The sequence below is a fragment of the Brassica oleracea genome, chromosome C7 (assembly GCF_000695525.1).
Source record: "Brassica oleracea var. oleracea cultivar TO1000 chromosome C7, BOL, whole genome shotgun sequence".
NCBI lineage: Eukaryota > Viridiplantae > Streptophyta > Magnoliopsida > Brassicales > Brassicaceae > Brassica > Brassica oleracea.
In genome coordinates this window covers 16,092,249-16,108,620 of record NC_027754.1, presented here as the reverse complement: position 1 = coordinate 16,108,620, position 16,372 = coordinate 16,092,249, and the positions used below count along the sequence as shown (strand labels likewise).

The following is a 16,372-nucleotide window of genomic DNA, read 5'->3' as shown; positions in this document are numbered from 1 at the left end:
AGAATACTCTAGTCTACGTCTCTTGTTCATGTATATATACTCTAGTATCATGTCAATAATGATTAACACTTTCCATAATCCTATAGGGTGTGCTCTCTTCAGGAGAGTAAATACAAAACTGTTTTAGCTTCGTCTAAAGGATGTACATGTTTTAGTTCTTATCTATTGTATGTTGACACGTTCGGTTTTCCTTTAGATGTTAATTGTAACTAGTATAAAATGTACTATAAACACATATGCATTCACAACTTGATATATGTACATCAAATTGAAATTTTGTAATCAAAATTCACAAAGACAAATGATTTATGAAACGAATGAATGGAAGGAATATAATTATTATTTTAAACTCACGAGCTATACATAGGTTTTGGTCCGGTCGATAAAGGAGAGGGAATGTCTTCCGGGGCCCGGACTGGCTTCACCCACCGGCCGGTCTGCTTGTTGAGAATCAGACCCTTATGTGCCACTTGGTACCAACACTCAGGTATTCTTAGATGATCCAGTAACATATCTGTACTCTTGTTCACAGACGCAACGTCTCTCCTGGCGTTAACCCTAAACCCTGATTTCTTGCGGTGGAAGCCATCTAAAACATGGAGATACACCTCGAGGTTATGAGATCCCGCTAAGTCCGAATCACGTTTTACGTAAGGAGAACTGAATACATCGAGCTTAAGCTGCGTTCCGACGTGCCTGTAGACCCAATTTAGCTTCGACGTTATGGGGTTGAGTTTGTTTAGAACCTTGTTGAACACGATACCAGGAAGCTTAGGGACAATGTCTTGCTTGTTCACCACACGCAAGACTTTAACACCTAAACTGTTTAGCCTTTCCTTAAATGCCAAGTTACCTACCCTCGGCGCACCAAATGAGATCACAGAAACGTTACCAGATAACTCCGGAACATCTCTCGCGGCCTCGTAAGCGTTCATAAGCGCCAATGCACCTCCAAGGCTATGACCGGTGATGGTTAAGCTCACCTCTTCGCCTCTTTCCTTAAAAAACTTAACTAACCGCTTCACTTCCTCCATTGTCTGCTCAGATGCACTTTCTTTATTGTACCTTGCGAGCTCGCTTTTGGAGTTGTAGATGCTGAAGAACCCGCTTTGCACCTTCACCACCCTCTTGCCATGTTCACTTTCACAATCGAAAGGCTCTTCACTAGTTCTAAGATCCATGAACCATTCAGTAGGAGTCACGGTGCCACGCCAGGCAACGACAATGTCTCTCCGACCGATCCTCAATGACTCTCTGTCTCCACTCACAGCAACAAACCCCATCCAGTTAGAGTCTTTGCTCCACGTCGCACCCAAAGATGAGCTCAAGAACCACTGAGGGACATCCACATGAGACATGGCGTAGATGTATTTGGTTACCTTGTAACCATGTCTTGTTAAACCAAGCTCCTCAAAGAGTTTGTTCCTGTTGTATCTACAGCTTCCGCAGAATTCAGATAAAGGATCGAAATCGAGAGAATCATAGACTGATTCCACGAACTCTCCATATTTGGTTATTTCTCTCCTCAGCCATGGATGTAGAGGATCAAGAATATTCTCCCAGTTCTTGGAACCGTGAAGCTCACGCCACATTTTGGATATGTTTTCCCTTGGAGACGCAGCTGGAGTCATCAGATCGCCGCGGTCTAGAAAATCCGTTGCTGAATACTTCGGAAGCTGAAGAAGAAACGCCAGCGAACTGGTGGAGTCGTTGGAGATTTTGCAGATCTTCCTGGCCACTTGAGCTAGTTCTTGTTCTTGATTTCTTGATTTCACGTGCGTGAGGCGTTTCTTGGTTGACAAGAAGGCGCCAGGTAGATGTGACCTTACCTGGATCTTGATAGACTTCCATGTCAGCTTGAGCTTCTGCTTCAATCTCCAGGACCGCTTCGTTCCTCTTCTTCTTAGCTTTCTCAATGGAGTTTTGACCAGTGACTTCTCCATTTCTGAGTATATGATGAGTGATAATTAAAGTTGTGGTGTGTTGTAGCAAGAAGCAGATCGATGTGTTCTGGAATTGATCTCTATATGTTGTTTATATATATGAAAAAATTTCGTATGATCACACACGCATATGTAACTTCTGCGAAGACTGGTGAAGCGGTTCTAAATGTTTGACCGCTCCAATTTATTAAATTGTTAGGAGCAGACCTTGATTCCCAGTACATTCGGTTTAGCTTTGAATGTGAATAATCGCACTCCCAAGTTGTTGCTAAATGCTAATAGAATCAGAATCCCGGTTCAGCTAAACCAGGTCCAACAACTTGATCTAGATCAAATTAATATTCTAAATCTTCTCTTGGAAAGAAACAACCCTCTTATTTTCTCTAATTAGTTGGTCAAAGTAATAATAACACGCCTGTTGATTTTAATAACTACGGCAGCTCTATATGCATACAAGAACAAGAGTCTACCATGTCGTCTTTGGCGTTAGGTTACATAAGTCCAATTTACTGCCTAATAACGGGTCCACTTTTGATGATTTACAAATTATAAATATATTTGTTATTCCTATATATGGATAGGACCATTTACATAAAACACACACATATTATTGAATGGAAATGTACGTACGTATATTGGAATGGATTTCTGACCAACCAGTCTGACTTAATTGACTAAAAATTAATCTTTAATTTTGGAGATTCCAGAAAGCAATTAAATTTAGCTTCTATTTTTTCTGTGGTTAGTTTACATATTCTAACACAACTTGAGCATTCATTTAAATTATATGAAATGTTTATAGTTTTCCATCAACAATACTTATGTGGATCATATTTCATCAGTTTGGTTAGCAAAATCATTTTATTTTTATTAAATAATTTATTTTTTTAAATAAAATTCAAGTTATTTAATAAGTTGATTATGGATGAAAAGTTTAAGTTATATTTAGAATAGAAAAAAAGCTAGTTGGCCAAATACTTTATTAACGATAAGTTGAAACTCTTAATTTCACAAGATGGCAAATTTATGATACATGAATAGAATGCTAGAAAATTGTGTTCATCATTCAGCGTAGTCTATATGCGGTATGGGATCAAGACCAACATTGACCATCTCTTCAACGGTGAGTGGAGAAATTTGATCCACCAAGGAGCGGTATCTTGTGCTACTCCATTCTCTCATCCTTGGTATCCCTCTTTTTTGCATTCAAAATACAAATGGCAAATTGCCCATGATTCAAACTCGTTGCTGGTGGAAACATGAACATATTCCTCTTGAAACTAGCCAGTCTTCATCTTATCCTTTACGAGCTTAATTTGCGACTAAAGCCAAGCAAAGTTGTCCAAACCATGATCTTATTTTTTTTGGAGGAGTTAGAAGCTTCCAGTCACCTAACACCCCAAGAGAACGATCAACACTTCATTTTTCCTAACAATATAATAATATTTAGTACGTGAGTGTTGTAAGATAAAGTCATGGAACACATTGCTTTCTTAAGCTTAGAAAATCATATTATGACAATAACTAAAAAACATACAAAACAATCAAAACATTTTGTTTCTCCACGTCATTCCTCTGAGCCAAGCCTATTATTCTTTATTGATTAACTGTAGAGATAAACCTTTTATTATTCTTTGTATGGTTAAACTTCACACATGGCGACCATCACAGGAGATCATCATTCAGCAGAGATTGTTGAAGAGCAGTATCTTCCCCAAGCAAGACATCATCATTCAGAAGAGGCTGTTGAGGAATAGTATATTGTGCTATACCACTCTGGAATCTTGGGTTAACCTTTTGAGATGCATCAAAGAATAAATGACAGACAAAGAATGATTCAAATAGGTTGCTGGTGGAGTATCGGATGTATTCTTCATGACTTCACCTTCACAAGCTGAAAACTTTGCTTGAAACCAATCAAGTTGTACCTAACATAATATTCTTTGCGTGTGTTAGAGGTTTCCAATTGCCAAGCACCCCAAGAGAACGGTCAATACTTTTACTTTTTCTGCTGCCGCTTATGCACAAACCAATAGTGATCACAGTGGAAATATGGATAGCAATCTTCGTCCTATTCAACAGCAGTTCCAGAGATGATGGCGTTCACATCCTCATCGTGAGTGTTGTAAGATAACGTCATGAAACACATTGCTCTCTTACGCTTAGAAAATCATAATTTTCTTAAAAGAGCGTTTTTAGTACACAGTAAGGCACTCATAACAATCATAAATGTGAACAGTCGTAAGTAAATTTTAGTGTGTAGAGAGAGAACTGGGGCTTTATAATATTAGAATCAAGTAGAATATGATAAACCTCTTTGTGATAGTATAAATTCGAAATAATCCTCACAGTATCATCATTGAATCTTTCTTTTGTCTTTTCTCTAACTATAAATTCCACAGTTGCTTTTTCAAATTATTTATAAACTGATTAAGATTAATACTCTATGAAACAAAAGAGAGAGAAATTCATATATAATCTATGGCATCACTTAACAACTGATGAATGAAATAGATCAAGCATAGTGAAATGGTTTCTCGGTGCCTTCAATTTATTGTCTTGACCTTTTTTTAAATAATGTTTTTTACTATAATATTTTGTTAAGAATAAGTTTACTTAATGTCTTGATTGTCTACTGATAACTTTCTAAAGTACAATTTTAAGCATCCAAAAAGAATATAAACAATTCCTTTTAAAATAGTATATGTTACTATAGTAATTTGTTAAGAATAAATTTCTACTGCCACGTCATCAATATGCATAAGACAAAAGTTGCCATGTGTCGCACTCCTCTAGCTCTACCGAAATTGTTAGTTAGGAAACGCAAGTGATTACTTACAGAAAACAATTATTTGTAAAGTGTCCCATATTGTTCAAGCCCAGTTCCGAGTTACTCTCTTTCGTTGCACTAGGTTCTTACTTGGCCGGAGATAGTCACGTTTTCATCTTCTCAATCACCGTTGCGATCCTCTGAAATATCAATCAATAACGTCATCCCGCTACATCATCTTCAATTCTTCTTTACTTTCTATACAAACCAAGTCAGAGATGAACCTATTTCTCACTTTCTCAATCCGTGCTTAGATTTTTCCAGCGAATGAGATCAATTTCATGATCAACAAACTTAGATCCTGAAATCAGTATATGGCTATTGGTTTATAGACAATGTCCACCGATTCCATTACCTTATTGAGAGAGATTGAGAGACTTGCCAATTGCCATGCATCCGACCGATGGGGATCTTCGCGCTCAAAACCAATCAATCGGCTTCCTCTTTGCTCCATCCCTTTTCTCGGCGTCTCCAACTATCACTTTAGCTCTCTTACCATATATCACAGGAATGGCACGTTACATCTCTGATCTCTCACTTCTTCTGCTTTAACTTCTTATGAAGATTTTTGAATGTTTGGTGTTGTTGTAGAGTGCTCTGAGGAACCAAATGATTCCACTAGAGATGGAACTTAATCCTCCTCCTCTGCTGACTGATTTTACCACTTGCTACTGTCAAGTCAAGAATTACCGGAGGGTATTCTTTTCTCAGTTTCCAAGTTTTCTCCAAATTGTCAATTTATCTTACGATAAGTTACGATAAGTTAAACACTTAATGAGTAGTACTGCATATAGAATGAACCAACTTATGTTAATCATCACAGGCTTAACTGAGCTCAGTGTTTTTGATGTTGCAAGAAGCAACAAGAACTTCAGATTGTGTGATTCTCCTATCGCTATTAGATTTACTGAGCAAACATGATGAACACATTCTCTCTGAAGCCCAAACTTCATGCCTACTTCTCACCAGGTACTATCTCCTTAACGATCATATTCCTTTATATTAAACTTCCACAAAAAAAAAAAATCAGTCTCTTCCCTTTCTGAGTAAAATGATGGACAAACTTGAAGACAAATTGCTGAGGGTAACAACTATATATATAGACATAAGCTTTGGTCTTTGGTTTCTCTTATTCTGTTCTGTTTCTTGATCTAGGAGAAGAGACATAGATCGAAGTTTCTTTGTCAGAGAAGAAGACAGCGTGATTCGATTAGTCTTTACTGCGATATGATGCAGCAAGATGGTGATCTTCTCTCTAGAAAGCTGTCAAGGTAGTTTTTATAAATCACTATCAGTTATCTGTTTCTTTAATAATCTCCCTTACAGCTTTTGTTCTTGTGTTGTTTGTTAGGTGTTGGAAGTGCTTTGTGAGTCACAAGAAGACAACCTTGGACTTGGCTGAATATTATGATGCTTTGAAGATTAATGAGTCACTACCGTTTGAGCTACTCGCGGTGCTAATAAAGTCATCCTGCTACTCTTAAAGCTGGTAACTCTTTGCTTGACAGCCTTCAAGTTCGCTTAGAAGCTTCTAAAACGTTACCGCTTCTTCTCAACCGTCGATAATGGATAACATTGATCATCTTCTTAGAAGAGTTGCCACCCCAAGGAAAAAGAAGATGCCAAGTACTCGTAAGGATCAGGAAAGGAAAGAGAGAGTTACTCCTGGTAGGAGGGTGGCGGTGATATCTGCGAAGATGTCGAAGTTTCCTGTCAGAGTGGTCCTTTCTGCTTTTATGATATTCGGTCAACCAGACGCTATGTTTAACAGTCAAAGTGATCAAGAGGCTGCTCTTAATGACTCAGCGAAGGGGTTTGTGAGGGAGTTTAAGTTATTGATAAAGGTTATTAAAGAGGGTCCTGTTAAGATGTATGTTGGGGAATCAAAGCTTCGGACGTTGAGATCTCAGTTGGACTTATTTGATAAGGCATGGTGCGCATTTATGAATTCGTTTGTGCTTTGGAAAGTTAAGGATGCTCGGTTGTTGGGAGAGGATAAGGTAAGAGCAGCTTGTCAGCTTGAAATTTCCATGATTCAGAAATGCAAGATTACTCCAGAAGGAGATGACACTGTGCTCATTAATGACAGAAAGCGATTCAGACCCGGGATACGAAAGGCATTACTAAGCTTCCCAGTATTGCCTTTACTAAGCTTCCCAGGCATTACGAAAGGATACACTAATTTTTCATTATTGTAATAGATTATTGCCACTCCTCTCCTACTCTGCTCCCTTCGCAATATATCATCAATAATCCATAGCTGACCATATTTACTTTAAGATTCTGCGGCTTTTGGTGTGTACAAAAAAAATATGTGCTGAGATCAACAATAATAACCAATATTTTAATAATACATTATCTGAATTGCATCTTTCGTTCCATTTAGTATTATCCCTTTTTTTGGTCGAAAGTATTATCCCTTATGCTTTGTTAGCTCCTACCTTATATTCTACTGACCTAATAGGCTAATACAAAGAAAAAAAGAACTTTTGAACCTTAAAGACAATTGAATTATACACACCAAAATACAAGAGAGACATCCTTAGACCAAACATGTGCTTAGACTCACACAAGCCTCCTCGGCCCAAAACTATAAGAATTGCCAATTAGAACTAATTCAAGTAAATAAAACCATTATCATCCCCTATATATTAATTGAGAAACATTTGAAAAGATGTAACTTCAATTTTGTAATAATTAAAAAGACATCTTGCTTATGTGTCAATTAATTAGGTAGTTAATTAATCCTACGTGTCAGCCTCACATTGAAATTGAAAAACATGTTGGTCCAATTTGATTTTTATATCTCACTATAAACATTTAATACCAACTACAGTGAAACCTCTATAAATTAATAATGTTGGGACTACACCAAAACTATAATTTTTTTATTAATTTATAGAGATATTAATTTATCGATATACTAATTGAACCAAAAACTCAATTTGGGACTAAAAAATTATATTATTTATAGAGATTTTTAGTGTATTTTAATTTATAGAGTACTAATTTAAAGAGGTTATACTGTATATGATATCTTATGATATTAACTAAAGCAATGTGGCTATTTATTATATATTATTTCCTTAAATAAAACCTACAGAATTACCTAATGTGATTATGATATATATAGTAATTAATGATTTTAAAAAATGAAGATTTGCAAATAATATGTATGATTTCTATCATTTTTGTTTAATTCTTTACTGTTAAAATAAATTACATAATTACATTAATCATATATTAAAATTTTAGATTTTTTTGTATATGTTGTACTTTGAATTTTTCAAAACGAGTATAAATTACTAAAACTGTTAATAGTCTCACATAAACTTTTGTGATCAATGTTTAAATTTTTTCTATAATAAGATACAATGATAATAAAATCGTATAAGTAATTAATTTTATTTTAATAGGTGTTTATGTTAATATATATATACTTCATATCGTTTAAATTTAAGTATATTTCATATACGATAGATAAGATTGATTGTTTTGATTTATTTATTCTAAAATAATTATGAATAAACAAGAGCGGTCAAGCCAATTTATTACATAATAGTAACTGATTTCTTAGTTATTTAATATGTAATTATTATTTTATTATTTCATAATATGCAGAAAAATATAAAATAAGTATTTATTTTGCACAAGGCGCAGATCTTAACCTAAGTATGTATCTCTTTAATAATTTTGAATCTTAAACATTTTCTATATCTCAGGCCAAAATAAAAGAAATAAATGAGAATAAACTCAAAAATCAATATTTATATCGAACAATAACCAAAATGACACAAAAAAGAGAAAAATATCGAAGATAGATAGGATTGACACGTGAACGTAAACTTCTCATAATAATAATTAACTTTTAAATTGCTAAATCATGATATAAAACTGAGCTGACATAGTTTCATTGTAACCAATTAGTAGGCATGAGATTCTTCGGCCTAAACGTTAGGTTTTTATGCGATAAATAATTTTTTGACATAAAATATTTTTTAAAATGAGATCATTTCATCAGTAAACAAATTATGTAATTAACAAAAAAAGTTTTAAAAATTGTTAAAGAGCCAAATATATTAATTCGATCAATAATATAATTTTTTTTCCATACGATATTTCTTAAATAATTTTCATATAAATTTACCATGCGCAAGGCGCATGTCTTATCCTAGTACTAAATAAAACAAAACCACTTTCTCTGCTTCCACATTTAAATTTACAGCTGTTAGCTTCACGAGAGGAGACGACTAATTAAAGGTTATAAAAGACAATACAATTAACTACAACTTAGTTGAACAAATTTCTAAAAACAATCAGAGTTCTGAAAACTGGACTGGATATTTGTTGTCAATGATTTTACCATCTCAACGGACTTTAAAATATAATTTAATTTTAAATTAAATAAATACTATACATATGATATTTCTCTTTGACCTAAGCAACTTCGAAACAAAGTGATACACTAAGATCGCTAACCACTATCAAATGGATTGGAAAAATTATCCTTCTCTTTAAACATATTTGCATCTTCATATATTTGAAATTGTTTTACATACTAAGACAATAATATTAATTTAAAATACATTAAAGAAATAAAGTACGAACCCGGCGCTTAGAATCGGAATACCACTAGTACAACATATATTTTTTTCTTTCGCTGAAAGAATATATATTTTGATTATAAAACACAAACTTATGAATAGATATATCACAAACACAATATGTAACCATATAAATAGCACAAAAAGTATATGGAACATTAGTTTTCATGGATAAAATACAAAACAATATAATAAGACTGCTGCATAAAAGGTTTACATTTCACTTATCAGATCCTTACACCTACAAAATAAAATAGAAAATCACACTATCAAAATGTCACAATATACTGAAATAAACACTAAAGCATAGACCATAAATTATCATCTTGGTGGTAAACACAATACATGACAAATATGATCAGGAAAGACAATTTGATTGTGGGTCGCGATGGTAACAATATGAGTTTGGCGATTTGGACGATTCAAGCTTGGTAAGAATCAGTTGGGTGAAGATCGATTGAACAAGGATAACAAAAGAACACAAAATAGGCATAAAATACAATACACGACCATATATAAAGCACACAATTGATTAACTATATATTAAGGTCCAATGAGCTCTCAAAGCCCTTAAAACATGTTTTGATTTAAAGTACTTCAAAATTAACAAAAAAAAAGTTGTAGAAAACATAAGCTTAAATAGAAATCCAAACGTTCAAAAGACCAGCAACAAATACATCATGCATCAAAGTCGACGTTTTCATTATCATTATGAAGTTCTTGCCTAAAAACCAGTGGCAAGGGATGAAGACCCACATTGTGATTATCAGAATTAGCAACATTTTCTATTTCCTGCATAGTCATACCACAAGACTGAGCATGTTTTCAACAGAGAGTGATGAAACCGGAAGAGCATCATCTTACATAGGTTGTTCCTGCAGAAGTGTGGGATCAATACCAACACCGAACATGTCTTCAAAGTGTTGTAAGATAACGTCATGAAACATTGCTTTCATACGCTTAGAATATCATAATTTTCCTAAAAGAGCGTTTTTAGTACATAGTAAGACACTCATAACAATCATAAATGTGAACTGCCAGAAGTAAAGTTTATAAACAAGCTACTGAATGGTGTGTAGAGAGAGAATTGGAGGCTTTAAATGTATATTAGAATCAAGTAGAATATGATAAACATATTTGTGATATTATAAATTCGAAATAATCCTCCTAATATCATCATTGAATCTTTATCTTTGTCTTTCTATCTCTAACTATGAATTCCACAGTTGCTGTTTCATATTATTTATAAAACCAATTAAGATGAGTTACTCTATCAAATAAAAGAGAGAGAGAAAGTCATATATAATCAATGGTATCACTTAACACCTGATGAATGAAATAGATCAACCATAGTTCAAAATGATTTCTTGGCGCCTTTAATTTATTGTTTTGTCAATTTTCTAAAACAGTATTTTTTTTACTTTAATATTTTTTCTAAGTAATTTTCTTTAGTGTCTTGATTGTCAGTGAAATCGTTTCTTCAGTCTTATTTATTGAAGAGAAGCTTATTGTCTCATGATAACTTCTTAAAGTAAAATTTTTAAGCATCCAAAAAGAATATAAACAAATCTTGATTTTGGTAAAAGAAATTTTTTTTTTTCGTAATAACTTTTTCAACAATTTAAACATATTTTATTCACTATTTGTAAAATGTGAAATAGAAAAAAGCGCTGACATCCATTAGTAGCTATAAACACAATGAATGAAAGGGACCAAGTAAGGCGAAAATGGTCTTTTCAGATGTCTTAGTTGAAGAGAAATATATTGTCTCATAATATGTGTGTTTAAGTAAGCTTTTTAAGTCATCTGAAGAAAAAAAAATAATGGAGTCTCCTTTGTTTGGCAAGGGAGCCTCTTTTTCAAATACTTGGATCATTTACGGATCTGTGTGTAATACAACTTATATTTTATTTTCTTTCGCCAAAAGAAAAGATATGTTAGACTACAAAACACAGACTTACAAAGATAAATATCACAAACACAATATGTAACCATATAAAGAGCACAAAAAGTATATGGCACATGAGTTTTCATGGATAAAATACACAACAATACAATAAGACTGCCGCATAACAGTATTCTGTTCCACTTATCATATTCTTACACCAACAAAATAAATAGAAAATCACACTATCTAAATGTCATAATGTACAGAAATAAACACCAAAACATAGACCATAAGTTATCATCTTGGTGATAACCCCAATACATGACAAGTATGATCAGGAAGAAGACAATATGAACGGTCGTGATGGTAACAATATGAGTTTGGAGTTCAAACCTAACATGGTACAATCTCTATATCTTGATCTAGCTTTTGGTTAGGTTTTGTGGTTAGATTGGGAATTGGTTAGATCTCGATTCTGCAGATATTGAAATCTGATATAACTTTCCTTTAGGTTTGAGATTGGCATCAAGCACAAATTCATGGTTGGTTCTCCTTGTGTGTATGGCGTGCTTGTTGTTGAGGATGTTCTAATCATTGATGTATGTAGTACTCGTTTGGTTTCTGTTTTCTTATTCAAGATTGTTCTGTATTGCTCTTTTAGACGTTTGCTTGTGGTCTATTATTTTAAAAAACGTTGAACTTAACAAAGAGGTCTGCTTTCATAGATCGCAGAGATGACAAAAGAAGAGTGGAAGAAGGGTCAGATAAACAAAAAACACCATACGAAGTATTCTGTTTCTTTTCGTGTATATACTTGCATTCACAGCTATATAAAGGCTTGATAGTGAAGGAACTGATGTGTGATATTAAACAGGTGGAAAAGAAGAACAAGGAGACATACCTTGAAGGAATGGAGGAATACAAAAGGACGAAAGAAGAAGAGGCCATTAGTCAAAAGAAAGAAGAAGATGAGCTCATGAAACTCCATAAACAAGAAGCTCCCGAACTGCTTAAGAAAAAGGAGAAAACCGGCAATCTGATCATCAAGGTCACACTTTTCCCTTTTAACTCACTAAAATGCATTACATAACATGATCATAATCAAGTCTCTTGCAGAAGAAGAAAGAGACCCATAAAAAGAAGAACGAAAATGTTAACCCTAACAAACCCAAGAAGCTTGCTTCATCATTCTTTCTATTCAGGTACGAACCTAAAGCTAATGTGACTCAAGTGTATAATAAACTTTCAGTTTATAGAAGTTTCTAACTGTTTAAAAAAATTATCTCCACAACAAAGATGCAAGGAAAGCTTTGACAGACGAACGTCCTGGGACGAGGCTCGGAAATCACTGCTCTAATCTAGTGAAATGGAAGGTATGTACAATTTTAAATAAATCATCTGCTTTTAACATATAATAGGTCGACTCCCGCGTATGTCGTGGGAAAATGTCTATAGGATTCTGTTATTTGATGCAACTAACATTTCATGTTTACTTTGTTTGAATAATCGGACATTTTTAGCTTCGCTTTAAATATGTTTTTTTGTGATTTATCTATTTTGTTTTGGCACTTCTCTTTTTGGCACAAATTTAATAATTTACTTTTGTTTAGAGTTGAAAGATGTCTTTGACAGCTTGGAGCAAAGACCATAAGGTCACGAAGTAATACTTAAAGAAACGGACAGATGTACTTAAAGACAAGATAATGATTTTGCTTTACCATCTTGACAAAAAAATGCAGCGGAGGAGTATATTTTGAATCCTCTGTTTTGTTCTCATAAGCTTTGCTATTGATTATGTTTCAGCACAAAGATGTACTGACAGTGGGTACGTATTTCAGACCGATTGGTACTTCCGCAAATCGCCGTCTCATTGTCTCTTCTCTTCCTTCCAAGGTCACAGCTTAAGAGGGTTTCCTCTTCAACGGTTCTAGCGGACAAGAGACAAACCGTATCTACGCAATAAGAATGTTCTCACAGGATCAACTTCAAACTGATCTAAGGAATATTCTGATTGTATTAAGATCAGTTTTGATGGTTTGATACAAAGTTTTACTAACCAAACAGAAGCGTATTCGTGGCCAGGTGATCCCACGCTTTGCCTTGTGCACTACTCCAACACTTTTTTATTAGGATTTGCAGATCTAGCCCGTCTATTTTGGCCACAAAAGCTATATTAGGCCGATGCTGCAGCCTTGATATATTTCACCAACATATATTTTTTGATGCAATGCACACCTGATCTTTCCCCAGGTGATTGTGATATCTGTCTACGAGAAAGCGTAAGGCACTACCAGTCATGATGTGAAAATTGTATATATACTTTAAGGCTTTTGATATTATTACGGTGGCTCCTCCTCTTCCTCCTCCTCCTCCTCCTCCTCATGTAGCTGCACCACCACCCGCTGATGATCAGGCCAGTACGATCCAAAATGATGAGTTTTCTAATTTAAAAGATTATGATTGTAAGAACTGAAATATCTGATTGTTTTTGTGTTATGAGAAGACATTAAGAACTAAAATATCTTATTGAAAGAGATCCTTGTGAGAGTGAGAGATTCAAATATGCAGAGGAATCAACAAATTTTGGAAACAATTCATTAAACTTATCAAACAAAAAAAACAATTCATTAACATATCTCCATGTTCTCATGTTTATTATTTTCTGAACCTTCTGTGTTGCAGCAAAGAACATATGTTAAGCTTATTAGAATCCTTCAGTTCATAAACACAGGTACCGAAGTAAAAATAATGAAATTGATGCTATCGCACACTGGTAAATCATCTCAGTGGAGCAAGAAACGTTTCAGGTCATGCAACATATAGATTACTAACATCTTGTTGATCAACCATCTTCGTTGAGTAAACAGTTCAACAATCCATAAACAAAAGTCAGTGTGTCACTTTCCTCTGTAAAGCAAAAACTCATCTTATTAATTGAAATAAGAGTAATCGCTAAACCGATACAAAGCCAAAAGCTTTTCCCTAACAGCTAAAGCTTTCTCACACAAATAGACATCATCCTTACTGATACTAAATGTAAAACCAAAACACAACCACAAACAAAATATATTATTTTTCACCTAAAAACCTAATAAAGGAGTCACCTTTAGACTCAGACTTCTGATAACTATTTGGTACATGAACCTTATATTGATTTCGTTAATGAAGTTAATCTAAAAACAATCACCTTACCAAAAACTATAACAGGACACGAAGCAAATGCCAGAGATACTGATCCTTCTGGATCTACAAAACCCACGAGTTTCATCTTCAATCATGAACTAGATAATATTTCAGCTGCCAATAGCCATTTGATTCTCACTTTGTCTTGTGGAAACCTAACGACGGACAACATGATTCTAACGACAATGGGTTTTTTGGGTATTTGGAGTGGCGATATGAATATAATGACGAACACAATTGAAAAATTAGAGAAGCTTAGGTATACAATGACATGTAGAACTGAAATGTTTTTATTGGCCTTTCAACTTTTTTTCATTTATTGACATGACAGTCTCACAAACTTCTAAAAATCTGATGTGTCATTTTCTGGAGAGAGCTTTGTGCTATTATTGTGTTGATTTTGTTAGATTAACTTGTCCAGAGAAACTGGGGTTTAGAGAATAGGGGTTTGGTGGAATTGATCACTACTATTGCTTGCACTCTTCTTGATTATGACAATGGGGGACTTAAAGCTGATCATGAAGCTGTTTACTTTTCTTATTTTTGTAGGGACATAAGGTTAAGGCATCAGTCATTATATACTTTTCCTCTTCTGGAAGAGCACTCAGTTTCACAGCCTTCTTTTTCTTACAAACTTTTTACTGTTTGTTCTATTTATAGTTTTTTTTTTTTTTTTTTGTAAAACAAATTCTATTTATAGTTGTCTAATGAATTTTCTTTTATTGATCTCTCTGCAGGTTGATTGCCAAATATAGGCAAACAATGCCAGTTATTTATGTAGTCATTACCAGGGTCAAGATAAATCAGCAGAAATGGAGCTAATTTAATGGAGCCTTTGAGGTATGTTTTCCTCACGATATGTTTAAGTTTAGAAACCACAACCATGTCATTTTCTTAAAAGGTTGCTGATTTTCAAAGAGAGATGATACATAGATATTGCTTGTGGACTTCTTTATCTTACTTATATCTTGCATTGGATCTTGGACACGGTACACGAAAAAAGTATCCTCAAATGTGTTGTATCAATGGTTGTCTGTGTTTGTTTACCATAGTCATATATGTAGTAGGTTAAGGTTATTAATCCATGTGACTCTTATCAATAGACATTCACTTGGGGAAACGTCAGAGGCTCAAACAAGTCTTTTAGGAGTCTAATTTCAAAGGAGAAAAAAGGACAATCAATTTTGATGAATCAATTGAATTTAAAAATTCAAAAATTATATTAAACATAGTTATTATCAATTGAAGATATAAAACTGAAAATGAATGTATAGAGAAAATTGTCATAAATAGATTATATACGTAATAATTATATCTCAGCCTCTACTAGATTAGGTTTATTTGATCAATTATATTTTTATAGTTATTTATGTTATGAACCAGATTGTGGATGGCTCATAACCAAGAGATTATGATTTGTAATCTTTTCATTAATCTATGACGGTGTAATCTCCTATATAAGGAACCTATATGTTATGAATAAAGATAGACTTTTCCATTACTTTTATAACACGTTATCAGCACGAAACTCTAAATCCCTAAGCTAATACCCAAATCGAAAAACTCTAAAACCCTAACCCTAGCCGGCGATCCGACGAACCCTAAACCCCGATCGCGTCTCTTGTTCCCGCATCTGTTCCAGCTCGCGTCCCCGATCAGCTTCAGCCCAATGCGTTCCTGATCTTAGCTCAGACGTTCGCGACCCGAGAGCAGCTCCAGCACGCGACCTCTTCCTCGTTCGCGACAGCATCATACAGCTCGCGTCCGACGATCAAGGCATTCCCGATCAAGCAACAAAGGACGTCCGCGGCCGATAGAAGCGACTCGATCCATTCCAGCTTGCATCCCGTTCGTGTCCAGCTCGCGGCTCAACTCCTTTGGTGGTCCGATTCAACAATCATCTAAGGTTAAAAGGTAATTCAAA

General features: G+C 34.4%; 1 protein-coding gene across 1 annotated transcript; it reads right to left on the bottom strand.

Annotated features, from left to right (window-relative positions):
• Nucleotides 1–333: 333 nt before the first annotated feature.
• LOC106304556 (phospholipase A1-Igamma1, chloroplastic-like) lies at nt 334–2,155 on the bottom strand. The gene has a single exon (XM_013740955.1). It carries the CDS (start codon nt 1,941–1,943, stop codon nt 351–353), a length of 1,593 nt encoding a protein of 530 aa, XP_013596409.1. The 5' UTR covers nt 1,944–2,155; the 3' UTR covers nt 334–350.
• Between the last annotated feature and the right edge of the window lie 14,217 nt (nt 2,156–16,372).